Source organism: Bombyx mori, chromosome 6 (genome assembly GCF_030269925.1).
Source record: "Bombyx mori chromosome 6, ASM3026992v2".
Lineage (NCBI taxonomy): Eukaryota > Metazoa > Arthropoda > Insecta > Lepidoptera > Bombycidae > Bombyx > Bombyx mori.
In genome coordinates, this window is record NC_085112.1 from 4,999,392 (window position 1) to 5,019,122 (window position 19,731).

The 19,731-nt window shown below is 38.4% G+C and overlaps 1 protein-coding gene and 1 long non-coding RNA gene across 2 annotated transcripts; one reads left to right on the forward strand and one right to left on the reverse strand.

Annotated features, from left to right (window-relative positions):
- Positions 1–452: 452 nt before the first annotated feature.
- LOC101739651 (ras-related C3 botulinum toxin substrate 1) lies at positions 453–17,731 on the forward strand. The gene is made up of 6 exons (XM_004930508.4): positions 453–684; positions 772–888; positions 8,561–8,710; positions 10,209–10,291; positions 11,072–11,232; positions 15,518–17,731. Exons 2-6 carry the CDS (start codon positions 773–775, stop codon positions 15,593–15,595), a joined length of 588 nt encoding a protein of 195 aa, XP_004930565.1. The 5' UTR covers positions 453–684; position 772; the 3' UTR covers positions 15,596–17,731.
- Positions 2,244–4,090, reverse strand: LOC134199039 (uncharacterized). The gene is made up of 2 exons (XR_009973367.1): positions 3,836–4,090; positions 2,244–2,922 (listed from the first exon to the last, which is right to left on the reverse strand). It is a non-coding gene; the product is annotated as an uncharacterized LOC134199039 (long non-coding RNA).
- Positions 17,732–19,731: the final 2,000 nt, after the last annotated feature.

Below are 19,731 nucleotides of genomic sequence, written 5' to 3' on the forward strand. Positions count from 1 at the left end.
GCTTCGCTGATGACAACGCCACCACTTTCTAATTGCGACCCACTGAGAAACTCAGTAGACTGTTTAAGGGTTAAGTTGCAAGTTAACGAGAAGGACAATCGGTATAAAATATCAAAATATAAAGTCACCGAGAGTACATCGGGGGCGAACTGAAATGATATATCGAGCGTAACAGTGGCTTTTATTAGGTGCACTGTTTTCTGAATAAGTACTTCCTATAGTCTATCGAAGAATTTTTCGGCTAGACTTTTTGGCAAAAAGTGAAGCCTGGTGAATTGTTTAAATTTAATAATAACAAATACGAGTGGAATGGTATTGTTGCTGTTATCATTTATTTAACCGATCTTAGATTATTAAGGCTCTAGTTCCCACTCTAAGATAAACACCAAAAAATACTAAAGCTTCAAATTCAAGAATCAAGTTCAAAGGCATCAATTTCCAATTCATTATTCCTGAACGAAGATGTCAATCATGTGGTTTATTTTTAATCTGTGGGGCCTCAGAAAAATTCCAAAAAAATGACATCCATCTTTCAAGTTCTAAAAACTGTCTTCTAGCTTTGAACTATTATATTTAAAAAAATCGTCAAAATATACATCTATGTAATATTTGGTAATTGTGGTTAAATCTAACAAATAAAATATAGTTTATATAATTCAAAACCTGACGTAAGGCACCATAAAGGTACGGAAAAACATTTGCTTTACCATACGTTCTAAGTTTTAACAATGAGTCATAATCGGTCTTTATTTATCAATATTTGTCTCGTAGGATGTCTTCCGGAAGACCGATCAAGTGTGTGGTCGTTGGAGATGGTACCGTCGGAAAAACTTGTATGTTAATTTCATACACGACTGATAGCTTTCCAGGAGAATATGTGCCTACAGTGTAAGTATCCAGAAATATCAACTATTTTTTCTTAGTCAAAATACTTAATTCTGAAAATTATTTTTGAATTAAGTAGTCTTGCTTCTAGAACATGAAAACTAGTTGTTTATTTAATCCAAAGCAAACTCATATACTCAAATACATTGAAATGTATTGAAGTAAAATATCATTAATAATAAAATAAATACGTTTATTCGTCCCACTTTCCAAGCCAAACAAAAATTGTTGAGCATCTTTCTGACAATGCTTAATTTAATGTAAAATTCAAGTTCAATAAAACTGAAAATGAAAAATTTATTATTATTATTAATACTTTATTTCAGTTTTTTTTTAAAACCATAACATTTTGTTAGTAGTAATTACTTATATCTATGTTAGTGACTTAAAAAATCTAACACATAACTATCATTATATATATACATTTTATACCATTACATTTTTTATTTTATTTTTTCTCCTTCCAAGTGCCTACTGCAAAGGCTATTGATCAGCAGTCCCTCGATCTTGCTCGATATGATTCTCAAAAGACTGTTGCCACTGTCACGAACTCGACGATTATTATTATTATTATTATTATTATTACTCCCTCTTATTTCTCTTCCTCTTTTCTTGAAATTTGAATTAAACAGGTATTACTACCAAACCAAACTAGTTAAGATGTGGTGCTATAATAGTGTTTGTTTGTATACTGTTATTTATTTGATGAAGATGGCACCTGTACAGTTATCCTTGGTACTTCAGAGAAGGTTTTTGATGGTACTTCAGAGAAGGTTTTTGATGCAGTCAGTCAAAAGTTCAGAAGTTACAGTAGTAGTTTCAACAACTATATCTGAAGCTTTTTTTTTCAGTTTAGCGAGTTGTAAATATAATTAAAACCTATTTTTACAGATAATCTTTTTTTTTTTGTCATTACACATTTTGAATACTTTTTAATATTATATTGTGGCTGTGTTTGTTAGTAAAGTTATGTTGGGTTTAGAAGTATATTTCAAAGCTGTGTCCAATCTGTTCTACTAAATAATTAGTATTTATTTTCTATTTATATCACATTTAACTAGTGAAAGGAGGCCATGCTTTAGTTTGAGTGCTACCTTATTTGAGTCCAGCAATACAAGAAATAAAACCATATCAGGATAATAAATGGAACAATGGTTTAAACTTTATCAAAAAACCTATTTTTCCAGTAAGATATGCTTAGGACAACGAGTTGGCATGACATGTCCACTGACAGGGTGAGGAAGACTCAGCCCTAATATTACTGTTGGGATACAAGATTAACTTGTAAATTTTGTTAGTGTGTTTTGAGCCTTATACAGATTTCTTCTATTCTGTGATAGCTTTGATTGCTGAATATATTATTATGTATTTTGTCAGTCAAATTTGGGACCATATTTAATATCCAATCAATAATAGTACATATAGAAAAGAAAACAAAATCCAAATTTCACTGTAGACTAGCCTGCCATCCACATTGAGAATCAATGTTTGAGTCGCACTTGTATAGTGTATAAGAGACTCCCATTTTTCAAACTGGAACAGATGACCACTTGACCAAGATGGTTGAACATCCCGTGTAGCATTACAATATGCCTTACGATCAGTTATTACACTTTTATTCTTCTTGTATTTTCTTATTATTCAATATTATTCCTTTTTCTTAGAAGTAGTTCGCAAACGTGTATCAAGTATATACTTTTTTGCTAAAAAAGTATTGTAACACCAAGAAATTGTATTAGCATTCTGGCCAGTATTGATTCAAGAAACCTGGTAATAATTGGGTCTTACAAAACTTAAAAAAAGAACTTTAAATAAAAACATCATTTGCTTTCTACTACAGATTTCAATCCTATTAATAACTGCACTCTCTGGGTAATTCCAAATACCCTTTTATTCAGCTCGGTAATTCCAAATACCCTTTTATTCAGCTCGGTAATAAAATCAATTCCACATTGCTTACAAATTATATAATTATAATCAGGGCCGGACTAAAACTCAATGCCGCTCCTGGGCACCGGAAGAAAATCCGCCCCAATACTGGAATTTTTCCAAAACATAAAGTTTAAATTTTTTATTTTTCAAAATTATAATAATTGATTTATTGCTCAAACTTTTTCATATGTCATATATTCCAAAAACATAATTAAATATTTGTTTTTTTTTTCTAAGAATTATAAGTTTTGACTAAGGGTGACTCATAATTATATTACATAAAAAAAAACTTAATTAAATTTCTTTAATTACAGAAAATAGAAAAATCGATAATTATTTTAAATCTCCAAGAAAATAAATCGATTAAATCATTTTGATTATTAAATTTTACCAAAAGTGCTAACATTATAATTCACAAATAATGGTGAATTGAATTTCTTGAATTATCAATTAAAAAGAAAATTATTAATTAATAATTATTAGAATTAATTAATTTTAATGAGCAATCTTGATGAAGACTAAAAAAAAATACATGCAAAATTTTACCGCCCTAAAAAATTTGTCGCCCTGGGCACTTGCCCCGACTGCCCCTAGTGTAAATCCACCACTGATTATAATGACAGGTGATATGATGTGGCGATGATATTAATAGTAAAAAACGACAGGTAATAAATATAAAATACGTTAATGATGCTAATAATTTGTGCAACACTATGCCTTCGTGTCGATGTAATATATTGTCTGTAGATTGTCGCGTTTCCCATACAAAAAAAAAAAAACATACTGAAGGTGAAATTGGGTTTAAGAGTGAAAGTTCGGTCTTTAATTTGATCGTTACAAATCGACGACATCTTGTTGCGTCTATTTTGCGTGTTAAAGTGAAAGTTATAAATATTTATTAGTTTTTTTAAATGCACTATCAGACAGACCTGTTTGCGTTAGTTACGTAAAAACAAAATGTAAGCCAAGTAGGTACATAGGTTACAAACAAAAAAAATCATATTATTTACATACATACATCTTATATGTATCCCGATTTAGTGTGTCGTTGTCAAAATAATTGCCCTTTTTGGAGATTTTGACTATTATACGTGGCTACGTGGTAACCAAATTTTCGTATAAAAAAATATGTCAAAATGTTGCATAAGTCAGATTTTCAATTCACAACGACTGTATCTTTTTGTATTTTATTTTGGTACCATCCTTAGAGAATACAGTGTTACTTTATGCCTATAGTATATAGATTTTTGGCCTAATCAGTTACCATTAGTTAGATGAGTAACGTTTTATGCAGTTACTGAAGCTCATAGACAGCTTTAAACTTCATAAACTTCCTGTCAAGTTTTTATTCTACTAGAATAATAGCTATCATATACATATCTGAAACTCGTAAGCATGGTTATTTGATGACCGATACTCAGCGCAGTAGAATACCAATGCATGTTCTAATGTTGTCTCTTTAATGTTGTAGATTTTTTTTATTGCTTAGATGGATGGACGAGCTCACAGCCCACCTAGTGTTAATTGGTTACTGGAGCCAATAGACATCTAAGATGTAAATACGCCACCCAACTTGAAATATAAGTTCTAAGGTCTCAAGTATAGTTACAACGGCTGCCCCACCTTTCAAAACGCAACGCATTACTGCTTCTCGGCAGAAATAGGCAGGGTGGTGGTGCCTACCCGTGCGGACTCACAAAAGGTCCCACCACCAGTAATTACGCAAATTATAATTTTGCGGGTTTGGTCAATCGTGAACATTTGTTGAGTACGTATTTCATGAGAAAAATTGGTACCCGCCAGGGATTCGAACACCGGTGCATCGCTCAACACGAATGCACCGGACGTCTTATCCCTGGGGGTTGGTGCTTCCCGCTTCCGTAGGTTTAACCCGCGATTCCCTACAAGTGACCCCTGGGTGGTGCTAAACGGGAGCCGAAAACATAACCGGTGGTAGGACTTAGTCCGACTGGCTGGCGACCACCCTCCAACTAGAGTCCGCCGCCAAATAGCCTAGCTGTGTTCCGGCGTGTGGGTTGGAGAGCCAGTTCTATCCCTTCCCTTTCCCCTTCCTTGTTGGGGGTGAGTCTTGGTTACGCCTGGAACTTGCGGAGCAGACGTGCGTGCGAACTCGCGGGGCGTGATTGTTTGACGGGGGTATAGGGAGACCCAGTGAAACGGTATCCGCTGCCGCCCGCCGGTCAGTAGGGGACCTGAACCCGGGTGTCTCTACTAAACTCCGCCCCGGGAAGCTGTCCCGCCAACCGGTGTAAAATTCTGCCGTGCGGTCGTCGTGCCGGAGTCGGAGACCGGAGTGGATCCCGGCGATCGCACGCAGAGTGGACTGGGGGCCCTTCCATGCCCTGCGTCAGTCTCTCACGCAACCCGTGGTCGAGCACGTACTATGTTCCGCGCTTCATTCAGGTGTTGCCTCGATCTCACCTCTAACATCCTACCTCTCCTAATCCTACTCTCCCGAAATATAACAACTTAATGAAGTCGAAAAAAAAGAAAAGGGTTTTACAGGCGGCTCCCCATTCCACATTTAATGTGGATTTCAACAATGTCAGGGGCCTACATAGCAACCTTGACGCCGTACACCACCACCTTGAGACGGCGCAGCCTGCCCTGCTTTTTTTAACGGAGACGCAGATATCTGCTCCGGATGATACCTCATACCTTGAATACCCCGGCTACGTATTGGAGCACAACTTCCTGCGTAAAGCCGGGGTGTGCGTATTCGTCCGGGCTGATGTCTGTTGTCGCCGTCTTCGGGGCCTCGAACAACGGGACCTGTCCCTCTTGTGGCTGCGCGTAGATCACGGGGGCCGTAGCCGAATCTACGCGTGCCTGTACAGGTCCCACAGCAGTGATGCAGGTTCAGCTCTGTTTGAACATGTGCAAGAGGGGACTAACCGCGTGCTTGAGCAGTACCCATCTGCGGAGGTGGTGGTTCTTGGAGACTTTAACGCTCACCACCAAGAGTGGTTGGGGTCCAGAACCACTGACCTCCCGGGTCGGACTGCCTACGATTTCGCCTTGGCCTACGGCTTCTCCCAGCTGGTGACACAGCCCACCCGTGTCCCAGATATCGAGGGGCACGAGCCTTCTTTGTTGGACCTTCTGCTGACCACAGATTCGGCCGGATACAGTGTGGTGGTCGACGCTCCGCTTGGATCGTCTGATCACTGCCTTATTCGTGCTGCCGTTCCACTCTCTCGTCCTGATCGTCGAACGACGACCGGGTATCGAAGAGTTTGGCGGTATATGTCAGCAGATTGGGATGGATTGCGTGAATTTTACGCATCCTACCCATGGGGGCGGTTCTGCTTTTCCTCTGCTGATCCTGACGTCTGTGCGGACCGTCTTAAAGACGTGGTGCTCCAGGGGATGGAATTGTTTATTCCCTCCTCTGAAGTGCCCGTTGGGGGTCGCAGCAGACCCTGGTATAACAATGCCAACAGGGATGCTGCACACCTCAAGCGGTCCGCATACGTGGCATGGGATAATGCCAGGAGACGTCAGGACCCTAACATCTCAGAGGAAAGGCGGAAATATAACGCCGCTTCCAGGTCCTACAGGAAGGTTATTGCCAAGGCGAAGTCGGAGCACGTTGCTAGAATTGGCGAGCGACTGAAGAGCTATCCCTCTGGGAGCCGTGCTTTTTGGTCGCTCGCCAAAGCTGCAGAAGGAAACTTTTGCAGGTCTAGTCTCCCACCACTACGCAAGTCCGATGACAGTCTGGCCCATAGTGCGAAAGAGAAGGCTGACCTTCTGGTCAAACTCTTCGCCTCGAACTCGACTGTGGACGACGGGGGTGCCACACCACCGAACATCCTCCGGTGTGATAGTTCCCTGCCCGAGATCTGCTTTACACAGTGTGCAGTCAGGCGGGAACTCCGACTCCTGGACGTCCATAAGTCGAGCGGGCCAGACGGCATCCCTACAGTGGTTCTGAAAACGTGCGCCCCTGAGCTGACGCCTGCGCTAACGCGTTTGTATCGCCTCTCTTATTGCACTAACAGGGTTCCGTCTTCATGGAAGACTGCCCACGTCCACCCTATCCCCAAGAAGGGTGACCGGTCGGACCCATCGAGCTATAGGCCTATCGCGATAACTTCCTTGCTTTCCAAGGTGATGGAGCGAATAATTAATATACAACTCCTGAAGTATCTGGAGGATCGCCAGCTGATCAGTGACCGACAGTACGGTTTCCGTCACGGTCGCTCAGCTGGCGATCTTCTTGTATACCTTACTCACAGGTGGGATGAAGCCTTGGAAAGCAAGGGCGAGGCTCTTGCTGTGAGCCTTGATATCGCGAAGGCCTTCGACAGGGTCTGGCATAGGGCACTTCTATCGAAGTTACCATCTTACGGAATCCCCGAGGGTCTCTGCAAGTGGATCGCTAGCTTTTTGGATGGGCGGAGCATCACGGTCGTTGTAGACGGTGACTGTTCTGATACCATGACCATTAACGCTGGCGTTCCACAAGGTTCGGTGCTCTCCCCTACGCTTTTCATCCTGTATATCAATGACATGCTGTCTATTGATGGCATGCATTGCTATGCAGATGACAGCACGGGGGATGCGCGATATATCGGCCATCAGAGTCTCTCTCGGAGCGTGGTGCAAGAGAGACGATCAAAACTTGTGTCTGAAGTGGAGAACTCTCTGGGGCGAGTCTCCGAATGGGGTGAATTGAACTTGGTTCAATTCAACCCGATAAAGACACAAGTTTGCGCGTTCACTGCGAAGAAGGACCCCTTTGTCATGGCGCCGCAATTCCAAGGAGTATCCCTGCAACCTTCCGAGAGTATCGGGATACTTGGGGTCGACATTTCGAGCGATGTCCAGTTTCGGAGTCATTTGGAAGGCAAAGCCAAGTTGGCGTCCAAAATGCTGGGAGTCCTCAACAGAGCGAAGCGGTACTTCACGCCTGGACAAAGACTTTTGCTTTATAAAGCACAAGTCCGGCCTCGCATGGAGTACTGCTCCCATCTCTGGGCTGGGGCTCCCAAATACCAGCTTCTTCCATTTGACTCCATACAGAGGAGGGCCGTTCGGATTGTCGATAATCCCATTCTCTCGGATCGTTTGGAGCCTCTGGGTCTGCGGAGGGACTTCAGTTCCCTCTGTATTTTGTACCGTATGTTCCATGGGGAGTGCTCTGAGGAATTGTTCGAGATGATACCAGCATCTCGTTTTTACCATCGCACCGCCCGCCACCGGAGTAGAGTTCATCCATACTACCTGGAGCCACTGCGGTCATCCACAGTGCGTTTCCAGAGATCTTTTTTGCCACGTACCATCCGGCTATGGAATGAGCTCCCCTCCACGGTGTTTCCCGAGCGCTATGACATGTCCTTCTTCAAACGAGGCTTGTGGAGAGTATTAAGCGGTAGGCAGCGGCTCGGCTCTGCCCCTGGCATTGCTGAAGTCCATGGGCGACGGTAACCACTCACCATCAGGTGGGCCGTATGCCCGTCTGCCTACAAAGGCAATAAAAAAAAAAAAAAAAAAAAAAAAAAAGACGACTTCAAAATACCTACTTACGATAGGACTAACGAATTTGCTAGTATCAGATTACTACTACTGCCGATGTAATAGAAAGTAGCTCGAAAAGTAGGGTAGTATGTCTAGATATCTGATTTATAGACAAATTAACTAAAAAGGTCATTTAATTAATATAACCTTGTCCAAAAGTTGTTGACGAAACAAAGTGAATATAATTTTTTTTTTGCAGTTTTGACAATTACTCGGCTCCAATGGTGGTGGATGGAGTGGCAGTATCTCTTGGTCTATGGGATACAGCGGGACAAGAAGACTACGACAGACTTAGACCTTTAAGCTATCCTCAAACTGATGTCTTCCTTATATGCTTCAGTGTAACAAGGTACATTTTCTACTTTCATTCTCTTAGGCGCTTTCGCGCGATCTTACATGAAGTACGGGCTGATACAAATTTGCTAACGTAATATATTTAAATTCAAAAATCTAGGCTAAATGAACATGTATCACATGAGAACAACTATTAAGTAAAATGCCAAGTTGACCTCGCAGATAAAGTCACGAACCAATTACTAATGAATAAGATTAAGATAAATTTGAGACTTTAGAAGCATATTTAGCAAATTTATTTCGATTAAATCTAAGAATAGCCTTCGCACACTACGCAGTTTGTCACTAAAGAAATGCTTAGTACGCAATCGAACAAGCAGATGCCGCAAATTTAGCCGCTAGCTAGGTAGTCGCTTCGTAGAAAACTACTTTTTTATTACTAGCTAGCAAAATCTCAAGCGAGCTTCTTTGTGACTATCTCGAAACATCTATAGTATAGACAAATATCTCAAGTCACCATAGAATAAATAGAAGTACTTTTACGGCTTAATCTCATATTTGTTATTGTCATTCTATTATTTCCAACGCTTCGAGTAGGTAGTTTACCGTTTTCGTGGTGACCGTTGTAAAAATAATTTTAACTTATGTATACCATTCGCAAAAACCGAAGAGTTACACCATATAGATAATAATAAAATAAAATAGAACATATAGATATAGAAGAAACCTTCCTCGAAATAGCACTAGAATTGCATGGAGCGAAAATTCATCTCAATTGTATAAACAACGCCCAAACATATATTAAACACGCATTATATCACCAAACTATTATAATTTTATTATATTTGGTTGTATTGAATAAGTAATCTATTATTATTCGTTCATTTCCTTTCCCGAGTTCGTTATCGAGAACATGAACGTGTTAAAATTATGTAAATTACAAAATTATGTTTATGTCGAAGTAATGTTTTAAACATTATTATATAACAGCGAAATACCATTCACTCATCATGAATTCTCCGAAAGTATCCATCGGAAAAACTTAATTTAGCATAGATTCTCCTTTTGCGATGTAGGTGTTTACTATGGAACGGATTTTACGTAAATTCTATCCAAAAATCTATTGTTCATCTACCATCGTATAAACTACGGACTCCCAATCTCTTTTTGGCTAAAGAAATTTATTTTCCGAAATGAACTGCTATCTCGGAGCCTCATAGCCATTACTAAAAAAACTTATCTTTACTTTTTTCCTGTTAATAGAAAATACTTTCCAATTATTTTTTTTGCTGTTGATTAACTAATTGTGTGTAATTGTCCTTGGTATATAAGCAACAGCAGTCGTTACCATAAAAAAGTTACTATAGGACTGATAGTTTTTGGACCAGAGAGTCACACAAGCTACTCGTTATTCCGAGAAAATGCATTCTTTTTGAATAGTAGATCTGAAAAGAAAACCGTTGGAGACGTCTTGTTTTAATATAGTTTAAAATCAATGTACGCTGTCGGAACACCGCCAGAAAATTTCACAAATTTCCTTATTATTCTTACAGTCCCTCTTCATATGAAAATGTCACATCGAAATGGTACCCCGAAATAAAACATCACTGCCCCGATGCACCAATTATATTAGTGGGTGAGTTTAAGATTCATTCGAACGTATATATATTCACACTATTATTCTCAAGTAGATTGAACAGGTCTTTGGGAAGGCTTTCAAATCGTTCTGACTTCCATTTCCAAGCCATTTGATATGTCAAGCTCTTAATATTAAACTTCAAGAAGTGTCAACGTAAGTGATCACGGAAAAGGACAAAATGGGAATACCGCCACTACCTTGTGACAAGAGATCGAAGATTCAATTTTAATGGGCAATAATCGACCTTTTAAACTGGAAGGTAAAATTATTTCGCGTTGCAGCAGAAGTCCGTCCGTCCTAACATCAGAAATTTTAAACAAGTAAATACAGTGCAACCTCGATATAATAAATCGGAAGGCAATAATAAAGCACAGTATACGGTACCGAATATTGATTAATGTTTTTGACAATCTTGCATTGTCAATATTATTTTGTGTGTGTGGCCAGATTAAAAGGTTTTGGGTTGACAAAATTCGTTAATTAGAGGTTTTTGCACTTTTTTTTTTATAGTTGAAAATTCGTTATAAAGAGGTTGTTCCAAATCTAAAAAATCTTCGCAATTTAAAGGTATATTTTACATTGACTCTTATGGAGAATTCAAGGGATTACGAAAAATTTGTTAAATCGAAGACGTCGTTATATTGAGGTTGCACTGTACTTGGAAATTAGTACCAGCCTTCCAGGTTTCAAAGGCGCGTCTATCCTTACGAATATACTGGCTGTCTTATCTATTAAGCCACGAACGCTTCAGTAACTTAATAATATCCGGTTTTACAGGTACAAAAATCGATTTGAGAGATGATCGTGAAACGCTAAGTTTGCTGTCGGAACAAGGAATGTCTCCGCTGAAAAGGGAACAAGGACAGAAGCTCGCCAACAAAATTCGGGCCGTAAAATATATGGAGTGCTCAGCGCTAACACAAAGAGGCCTTAAACAGGTTTGAACTAGTTATATCCGGTTCTCTCTAGTTAATGTCATTGTTGCAAAAAATATGACAAGAAATGATTAGTTATTTTGTGCAACAAAGTCGTTGTTAATGACAAGCTGAATAGCATTATACTATTTATGATAGATGGCTCTATATGTGGCATTGGATTTTTTAAAATTGCTAACTGGTGTTAAGTGGACAGTGGTAGGCATCAAACAGGCTAATCGCCGCCTTCCACCTTGAAACATGAGATATAAGTTTCAGTTTTGACAGTACAACGGCCGCCCCACCCTTCAAACCGAAACGCGTTATTGCTTCATGGCAAATATACCTATGCAGGGTCGTGGTTCATACCCGTGCTGGCTCACAAAACTCCCTACCACTAGTTAAAATATCTTAGCACCGTTTTGATCTAAACCTGTGTTAAATGATAAAACGACACTAAAAACAGATAAACATATTAGAGTCTACTAGTAGTACTCTATAAGATTTAGTCTAGAAGAATGAGACAGTATAGGTACTTTTGAAGGTTTTACGTATGTATACTGTACGCCAAGAGGAAGCAGGTTGATGGTAGCAAACAGTGCAACATCCTAACAATATTAAGGGTAGATTTAATTATGAAAATAAGGTCACCCCACTGAAACTATTACGAACTTGTGATGAGAAATTACTAGTATCGTTCTAGATTATCTCGCAAGATCAAAGCTAAAACAGTTAATTATGATAAAATGATAACTAGGAGATGTATGGAAATGGTACCTAGTGCAAGGTAGAGGGTCGACGGAAGAAGACATGGATGGAGTGTGTGAATGACGGTATGAGAGAAAGAGGAGTGAGTGTCGAAATGACGGCTGTTAGAAGAGAATGAAAGAGAAAAATTATCTGTGCCGACCCCACCTAGTGGGATAAGATGGAGAAAAAGAAGATGATAAAATAACAAATTGATATTGAAACCAATTGAACTAGCTCATACAAGTCCCAGTTCTTAATTAAGAGACAGCATGAGTTCAGTAATTAATGCTTAGTACTTGTTAATCATCGCTCGCACCTCTTAAGTCAATTTATTATCTTTGTTATTAAAATGTTTAAGAACGCTTTTAAAAATATGACAGATATTTCGTTTCAAACCGATTATGTGACACTAATATATTTTTTGTGCCCCCTAATTAATCGCATGGTAGCCTTGAGAAACTATTCCAGCTGCGTACGATTTGGTGGGCAAACTCACGGGGCTTAGATTAAGAGAAGTTGCTAACACTAACCTTAGCAAGAGCAGTGCTTATCTGGTTGTATCATTGTATCAGAATCGCGACCCGTTGAGAAAATCCGGCGAAAACTCAGTGGGTTAGGTTGCACGTCGTACTCTTCGACGAATTCGACTAATACCGTTCTACAAATATCATTAACTACTATTTACTTAAGGTAAAAGCACTAATGCTGGACATTGAACTAAAAGATGACACTTTAAAAAAATATATATTCTAATAAGGAAACTAAACACTTAAATAACATTGCTATTGATGTTAAAGACACCTAGTACCATCTATGATACATTCTCAAAAGCTTGCGTACAGTGAAATCAAATTTCAAAATGGCATCAGTTGACAACAAACAATGTGAGCAGGTTGACGTTTTGCGCGTAATTCTTAGCGTTTTCCTTAAGCCATCTGACTTTTAACAGGTGTGATTTTGTCTTATATTTATAATTATTGGCTACTGTTGGTTTCGATATTATAAATGTATGAAATTATTGATTTATTAGGACCATTTCCTTGTTATTTTGGTTTGTTTTTGTACAAATTTTAAGTGGTGTTTACTATTAGTACCAAAAATGAATCAAAACCTAAAAGATGACACGTGTGTCTTCTACTAGGGTTACATCGAACTGAATTTGTTAGCTTAATTTTCTTCAAATTCAGCCTTTATGTTGTAAAACAAAAGTTTCAATCTGAGTTTCGTTCATTTTACACGAGCCTAACTAAACGAAGACAGTGTCAACTATTAGGGTATACCAGATGTCAACTATTAGTATCAATTAATTTCAGCTTAAGTTTCGAGCACGATGCCGCCAGTAAAGGGTCAGATGTTTCAATACTCTGAAGCCAATATTGAAGAAGCCATAAAAGAATGTATATGTTTGAGGGTTTACTGGTGGCCCTGAGGCCTTTCCAGTTTCACAAGGACAGAAGGGGCGGGATTTGCTAACAGCTACCCGAGCGCCTCCAAGGGAGACCTAACAACTCAAGAGTAGCTGCATCGCGAATGAATCTACTACCAGATCGGGATCGCGACCCGCTGAGAAGATCCGGCGAGAAACTCAACGGGCTGATGCTTAGGTTAGGTTGCACGTCGAACTCTTTGCAGAGTTCGACGAGTACGATTACCGGGATCTCTACTCCTAGTGTTAAAGCGGAAGGCGTCTAATGCAAGGGTTATTGGATCTGATGGATCCGTAAAGAGGTGTCTAGGGCGACGACGGTGACTGGCTCCTGCGTGGTCAGGATTCGGGGAGTAGTCAGCGGCGGCAACGATAAGGCGATTACCATGACGCATAGCCTTATCGAAGTAACGTTCCGACGCGGACTTCATGTATTTCTGGATAGATTCGAGGCCCAGGTCGTCGTGTAGGTCAACGTTCCTCACGAACCACGGAGCCCCGACAGCTAACCTGCAAAAACAAGATTGTAGGGATTGGAGGGTGTCTATGTGTGTGCGGGCCGCGTGAGCAAACACCACACTCGCGTAAGTCATGACCGGCCTTATGTAAGCTTTGTAAAGTGTCACCTTGTTCCGAAGGGACATTTTACTCCGCTTACAGATCATGGGGTAGAGTCTGCCGAGAATAAAAGCGGCACGGTCGCGGACTGATTTTATATGTGGGCGGAATGTCATGGATGCATCCAGGGTGACTCCCAAGTACTTGACCTTCCTGGTCCAGGGTATGAGGCGGGGCGTTCCGACAGCTACTGCGGCAAAGAAATTTGGAGTTCCACGATTAACTTTATTAAATAAAGTCAAGGGAAAGACACATATTATGCGTAAAATGGGAAGAAGTTGTTATTTAACCGAATATATAGAAAAAATACTCGTAACATGGGTAAAAGCTATGGTCAAACAAGGGTTTCCAATAGGAAAAGATAATTTACAAGATAGCGTTAAGAAAATAGTTGATGATCTTAAGATTGATTATAATTGTTTATAATAAAACTAACGTTAAAGTCGTGTCTATTATTAGTGCCAACTGATGTCAATTTTTGGTGGATTTGATTTTCGATGCTGTCATCTTTTAGTGTCTATGGCAAAACTAACAAGTTTGTAATTTTTTGTAGAAACTACAACAGTATTGAAATATTTTATATGAAAAAATTGATCTCTAAATGTTGCTCTAACAGTAAAAGAAAAGATTTAATATAATATTTGATAAATACATTTGATAACTGAGAATGAAGTTTGATTTGTCCTTAAAGTGTCTAGCATTAGTGCTTTTACCTTAACACAAATAAACTAAACGATACCAAAAAATAAGTACCTACGTTTAAATAATTCAAATAAATGTAAATAGGCATTTCATAAACAAGAATATCTTTTGATATGTATATATTAATACGTGAAGCAAAAACTTTGTAAAATTGTAACTTTTTACGAAAATTGCACGAACGGAGATGTATGAAATTTCCCACACCTGTAGAGAATATAGAGAAGGAGTGCAGAAAGCTATTTTTTTTTAAATAATGCTCTAATAATATATGTAATATGTAATGTTTATTGTCAAACTTTTGTTATTGCTTAAAGTCTGTGGTCAAATTGAGAATAGGTTAATATTGTTTATCTTTTCTTTTTTTTTATTGCTAGATGGGTGGACGAGCTCACAGCCCACCTGGTGTTAAGTGGTTACTGAAGCCCATAGACATCTACGACGTAAATGCGCCACCCACCTTGAGATATAAGTTCTAAGATCTCAAGTATAGTTCCAACGGCTGCCCCACCCTTCAAACCGAAACGCATTACTGCTTCACGGCAGAAATAGGCAGGGCGGTGGTTATCTTTATAATTGTTTGTCTATAGTGTACTCAAAATCTGTGATTATAGAAGTATAATAGTCTTTAACAATAGAATTTTAATAATGTGTAAACTTATAATTACAATTAATTATAGTCGAATTTCGACTACTATGGGACCACTAATAATAATATATAGCCTTTTGTTCAGATCCATATTACAATTATATCGGGACCACTAGTTAGATATTATTTAATGTTGAATGTACTTATTGTTTTTTAACTTGTTACAGGTGTTCGACGAGGCTGTACGTGCAGTGTTAAGACCGGAACCACAAAAGAGACACCAGAGGAAGTGTTTGATTATGTAAAAATGTAAACAAAATCCATGACTAAAGAACCGTATTAAAATCTGCAGGAATCTCTCGACGACAGTAATAATGTGTTTCTACACCGACGTGAATAACAGATTAACGTTTGCAATGAATTCTTTTTTTTTTTTTTGTTCACAATGTATCAAGGTGCCATAAATATTATGTCCTTCGAATATTAAAATGTCAGTTAATAATTTCTCTGATCAACATCACAATATTTGTTTCTTTTTTCTTGAATATTTTTTTTTATGCACACGAGAATGCCAAAGATTTATAAATAGATTTAAGTCTTTATTGTTTGTTTGTTTTTTTCGTTATTGTCAAAATGCTAATAATATGGTTAGAAACAAATTGTTACTGTGCGCGTTTAATGATATTGACAACTTTATTTTTATATACGCAACCGAACCTCAACATACGAACGTTTTTTGAATTATGTACATCCTAAGGGATTTATTGATATTAAGGACTGATGTAGTTGCGTTAATTATGAAGTATCTTTTTTATTGTCTAATATTTAATTGCGACAGTTAGCATTTATTATAATAGTAAGTATTCAATGATCAGAATCAGATTTATTTAATTGTGCAATGTAGGTACCTATGTTTTTCATTCAAATGAGGTGAGGTAAACATGGACAATAGTATGGCAATAATTTACAATACTTTTAAAAAGTATCAAAATATTATTTGCATGGAATGTTGCATTGCAAGCTAAGTATGTTGTTTAAGGCGGAATAATTTATTTTGCTGAATCAATATCAAAATTACGTTTATAATTTAAAAAAAGAAGTGTATTTTAGCATGTAATTAAGGAGTGTGTTTTTTTTTTAAATATTAAATTAGTAACTCATTAGGGCGAGATATTTTTATATTATGAAAAATCTTAGAAATAGTTAGATGGCTCTCCAATTCTGCAACGAAAATTTAGCACAATTTTGATGCATGATTTTATTAAGTACTACAAAACGTGGTGGTATTTACATGATGCCTTTTTGAAGCATTCGTATTTTTGACATTGTCTTGTCAACGCTTAGATAGGAATAAGATTTCTCTAGTTTGTATTTCGAATAAGCAGTGCCGGTTTCGCGCGTCTAAAGCCATTTTCAGCCCGCTCTCTGCATCTCTCTGTATCTATTCCTCTCTCCCTCTATACGAGCTTTAAAAAGGAATAAAGATACGCTGGATTCGTAAGAAGAGTCTCGTTTGGTAGTTTCTATATTTACAGTGATATCACTATTCGAGAAAAACATAAGGATAATGGTGGACATTCGAATATTATTTTCAGTGCCCGTTTAAATAAAAGATATCTTGAATGAAAAACATGATAAGAAATTTATATTTTCGCTCTCTTGTGATGATAAATTTAACTTCTCTTTAAAGCGCTTAATTTTTAATTTACATCTCAGTAATTTTCTCGGGTCTTTCTACATATCTAAACCTTAAATTACACTACACTGCTAACTTTAATTTCCTTTAAGATTAAAATCTTATTATTATTAACTATTGATTCTTTGATTATTTAACTATACCAATCTGAAGTTTCTGATATCGGTCCAGCCATTTCGGAATCTAGTGAACATACGTACACATTTTTATATATAGATGAGGAGGTCCTTTAATACAATGATGGATTTTTGTAATATCGCTCGTTTCTAATCCGTAAACAGTACAGAACCATAGACCAAATTATTTTTATAAGGCCTCTACTAGTAATCGATTATATCTATTTCAGAACTCTTTTAAAATACCGAGCTGTGAATAAAGCTTATCAATAAAATTCAATTAGGAAAAAAGTCATAAAGAATACCGAATTATCCGATGATATCTCTGACGGATTACCCCGGGCAGGGTCTTAAACAAAAGTAGACATAAAAAGTTGTAAAAGTCCGCACCCTTTTTTTTTTCAAATCTCGATCTGAAGATTCATTAAATGTCAAAATAGCTATGCATTTGTTATTATTTTAGTTTAAACACATGACGAGAAATATTCGTTTCATAAAAATATAGACTGCTTTGATTTACGTGTAAAGCTTTGAGAATTATTTGTGTATATAAATATTTATAATAAGAGCTAAATGCGCAATTTCAAATGGATCGTGTATTATTGCACTTTATAAATTATTGAATTGAATTTTTTTTGTTTTATTTTCCTCGTTTCTTGTTGCGGTCTCGAGCCTTTCATTTTATCAATTTGGGGACAAAGGAGTGCCCCTAATTTTTTTGATTATAAGTGCAACCACGGTGATTGTGAGCCGCGCTGGTTCTATCGGAGACAGAAAGAGTCCGGTGCTCCGCGCGACTATATATTTGAATCAATGATTCAGAATTTTCTTTGGCTTTCGCGAGTCGTAGACAATTAAAACTACCCTAGCAAGAGCCGTGCTTCGCAGAATCTACCACCGGATCGAAAACACGACCCACTGAGAAGATCCAGCGAGAAACTAAGTGGGCTGTGTATAAAGGTTAATTTACTCTTCGAGCTCTACGTCGCAAGCGACGGGTTCAACGAGGACGATGACCGGTGCTTGAGCTACCTAAAAGCACCGTTAGTGGATCGGGAGGATCCCAAATGACGTGAACACAAAATGCCCACACATGTAACACAATCGTTGTGCGGCTCGTCATGACTTACACGAGTGTGGTGATACCCTACAATCCCGTTTTTGCAGGTTAGCCGATGGAGTTCATTATTCATGAGGAACGTCGACTTACACGACGACCTGTGCCTCGAATCCATCCGAATACACATGAAGTCATCGTCGGAACGTTAGGTACTTCGATAAGACAACGCGTCATGATAATTGCCTTATTGTTACCGCCGCTGACTACTCCCCCGAATCCTGATCACGCAGGAGCCAGTCACCGTTGACGCCCTTGACACGTCCTTACGGATCAATAGCTCTTGCATTAGCCTCTTTCAGCTCTAACACTAGGAGCAGGTTTAGGGACCCCGGTAACCGGGGTGCCACCTAATACATGCACCAGTCCGTTGAGTTTCTCGCCGGATCTTCTCAACGGGTCGCAATTCCAACCCGGTAGGAGAGTCATTCGCGAAGCAGCTACTCTTGTCTTGTTAAGTCTCCTTTGGTGGCGCTCGGGCAGCTGTTAGCAAATTCCACCCTTTCTGGTTGAGCCTTTGCTCTGGAAAGACCTCCGGATCAGCACTAATCCATCAATCATAAAAAAAATATATTATGTACATAGTTACTCTTCAAATAATAAGTTCTTTGAATGTGAAAATGAACATAAAATTAATTTTGTGGGTAGTAGCTGTAACACAAAACGAGACCCGATCAAAAAACAACTATGGTGCTAAAATGAAGATAGGTATAGTCCCCGGCACGTAACTAGGCAAGAGTCGCTAGATGCGCAGAAGTCGTTTTTTAGGTCTCTTTGGTTGTCAAGCGGGACGCGGGGAAACACGTAGCACCATTCCGAGCGCGCGATTGGTGAATCAGTCGACCCTCCCCTCCCGCACCGCGTCCACGTTCCGTTCGCTCCTGGTTACACATGCGCCTACTAAAGTTGTAGGAACCCTTTGCTTATATTGAGTTTGTTACGAGTGTTATTGTTTGCAATGCCAGGACCAAATACCAATGACCATATAGTCGATTCAGGCACTGAGCGTTTTATTATTTACGCCAGTGACGACAGCGACTCTTCGTTATGTCGACGATGAGGAGCCAACTCCTTCCACCAGCTCAGGTGCTACCATAAATTTAATACAAGGGGTAGCACTATTAGAAAATGATACTGACGTCGGCGACACATAATTTTTAATATTAAGTATATATTTTTAAATAAACTTCTTAACTTTTAATTGTATTTTATTTATAACACCTAATACACTTCACGGATTCCTCTCTTTTCTTTAACTTTCTTCTAAACACACAGGCTTAAAAATAAATTATGGCAAATAAAAAAAAATGTGTGCGTGTACTAGTGTACACACGTAAGTGAAACTTCTTTATGGCCTTATTTTTCGAAAAATGATCTACATGCAACTTTCTAGAAATTGGTTAAATAAAGTTAAATTAGATAAAGTTTAAACAAAAGGATTTTATTATCATAGACATGAATACAAAAAAGTTAAATTAGATAAAGTTTAAACAAAAGGATTTTATTATCATA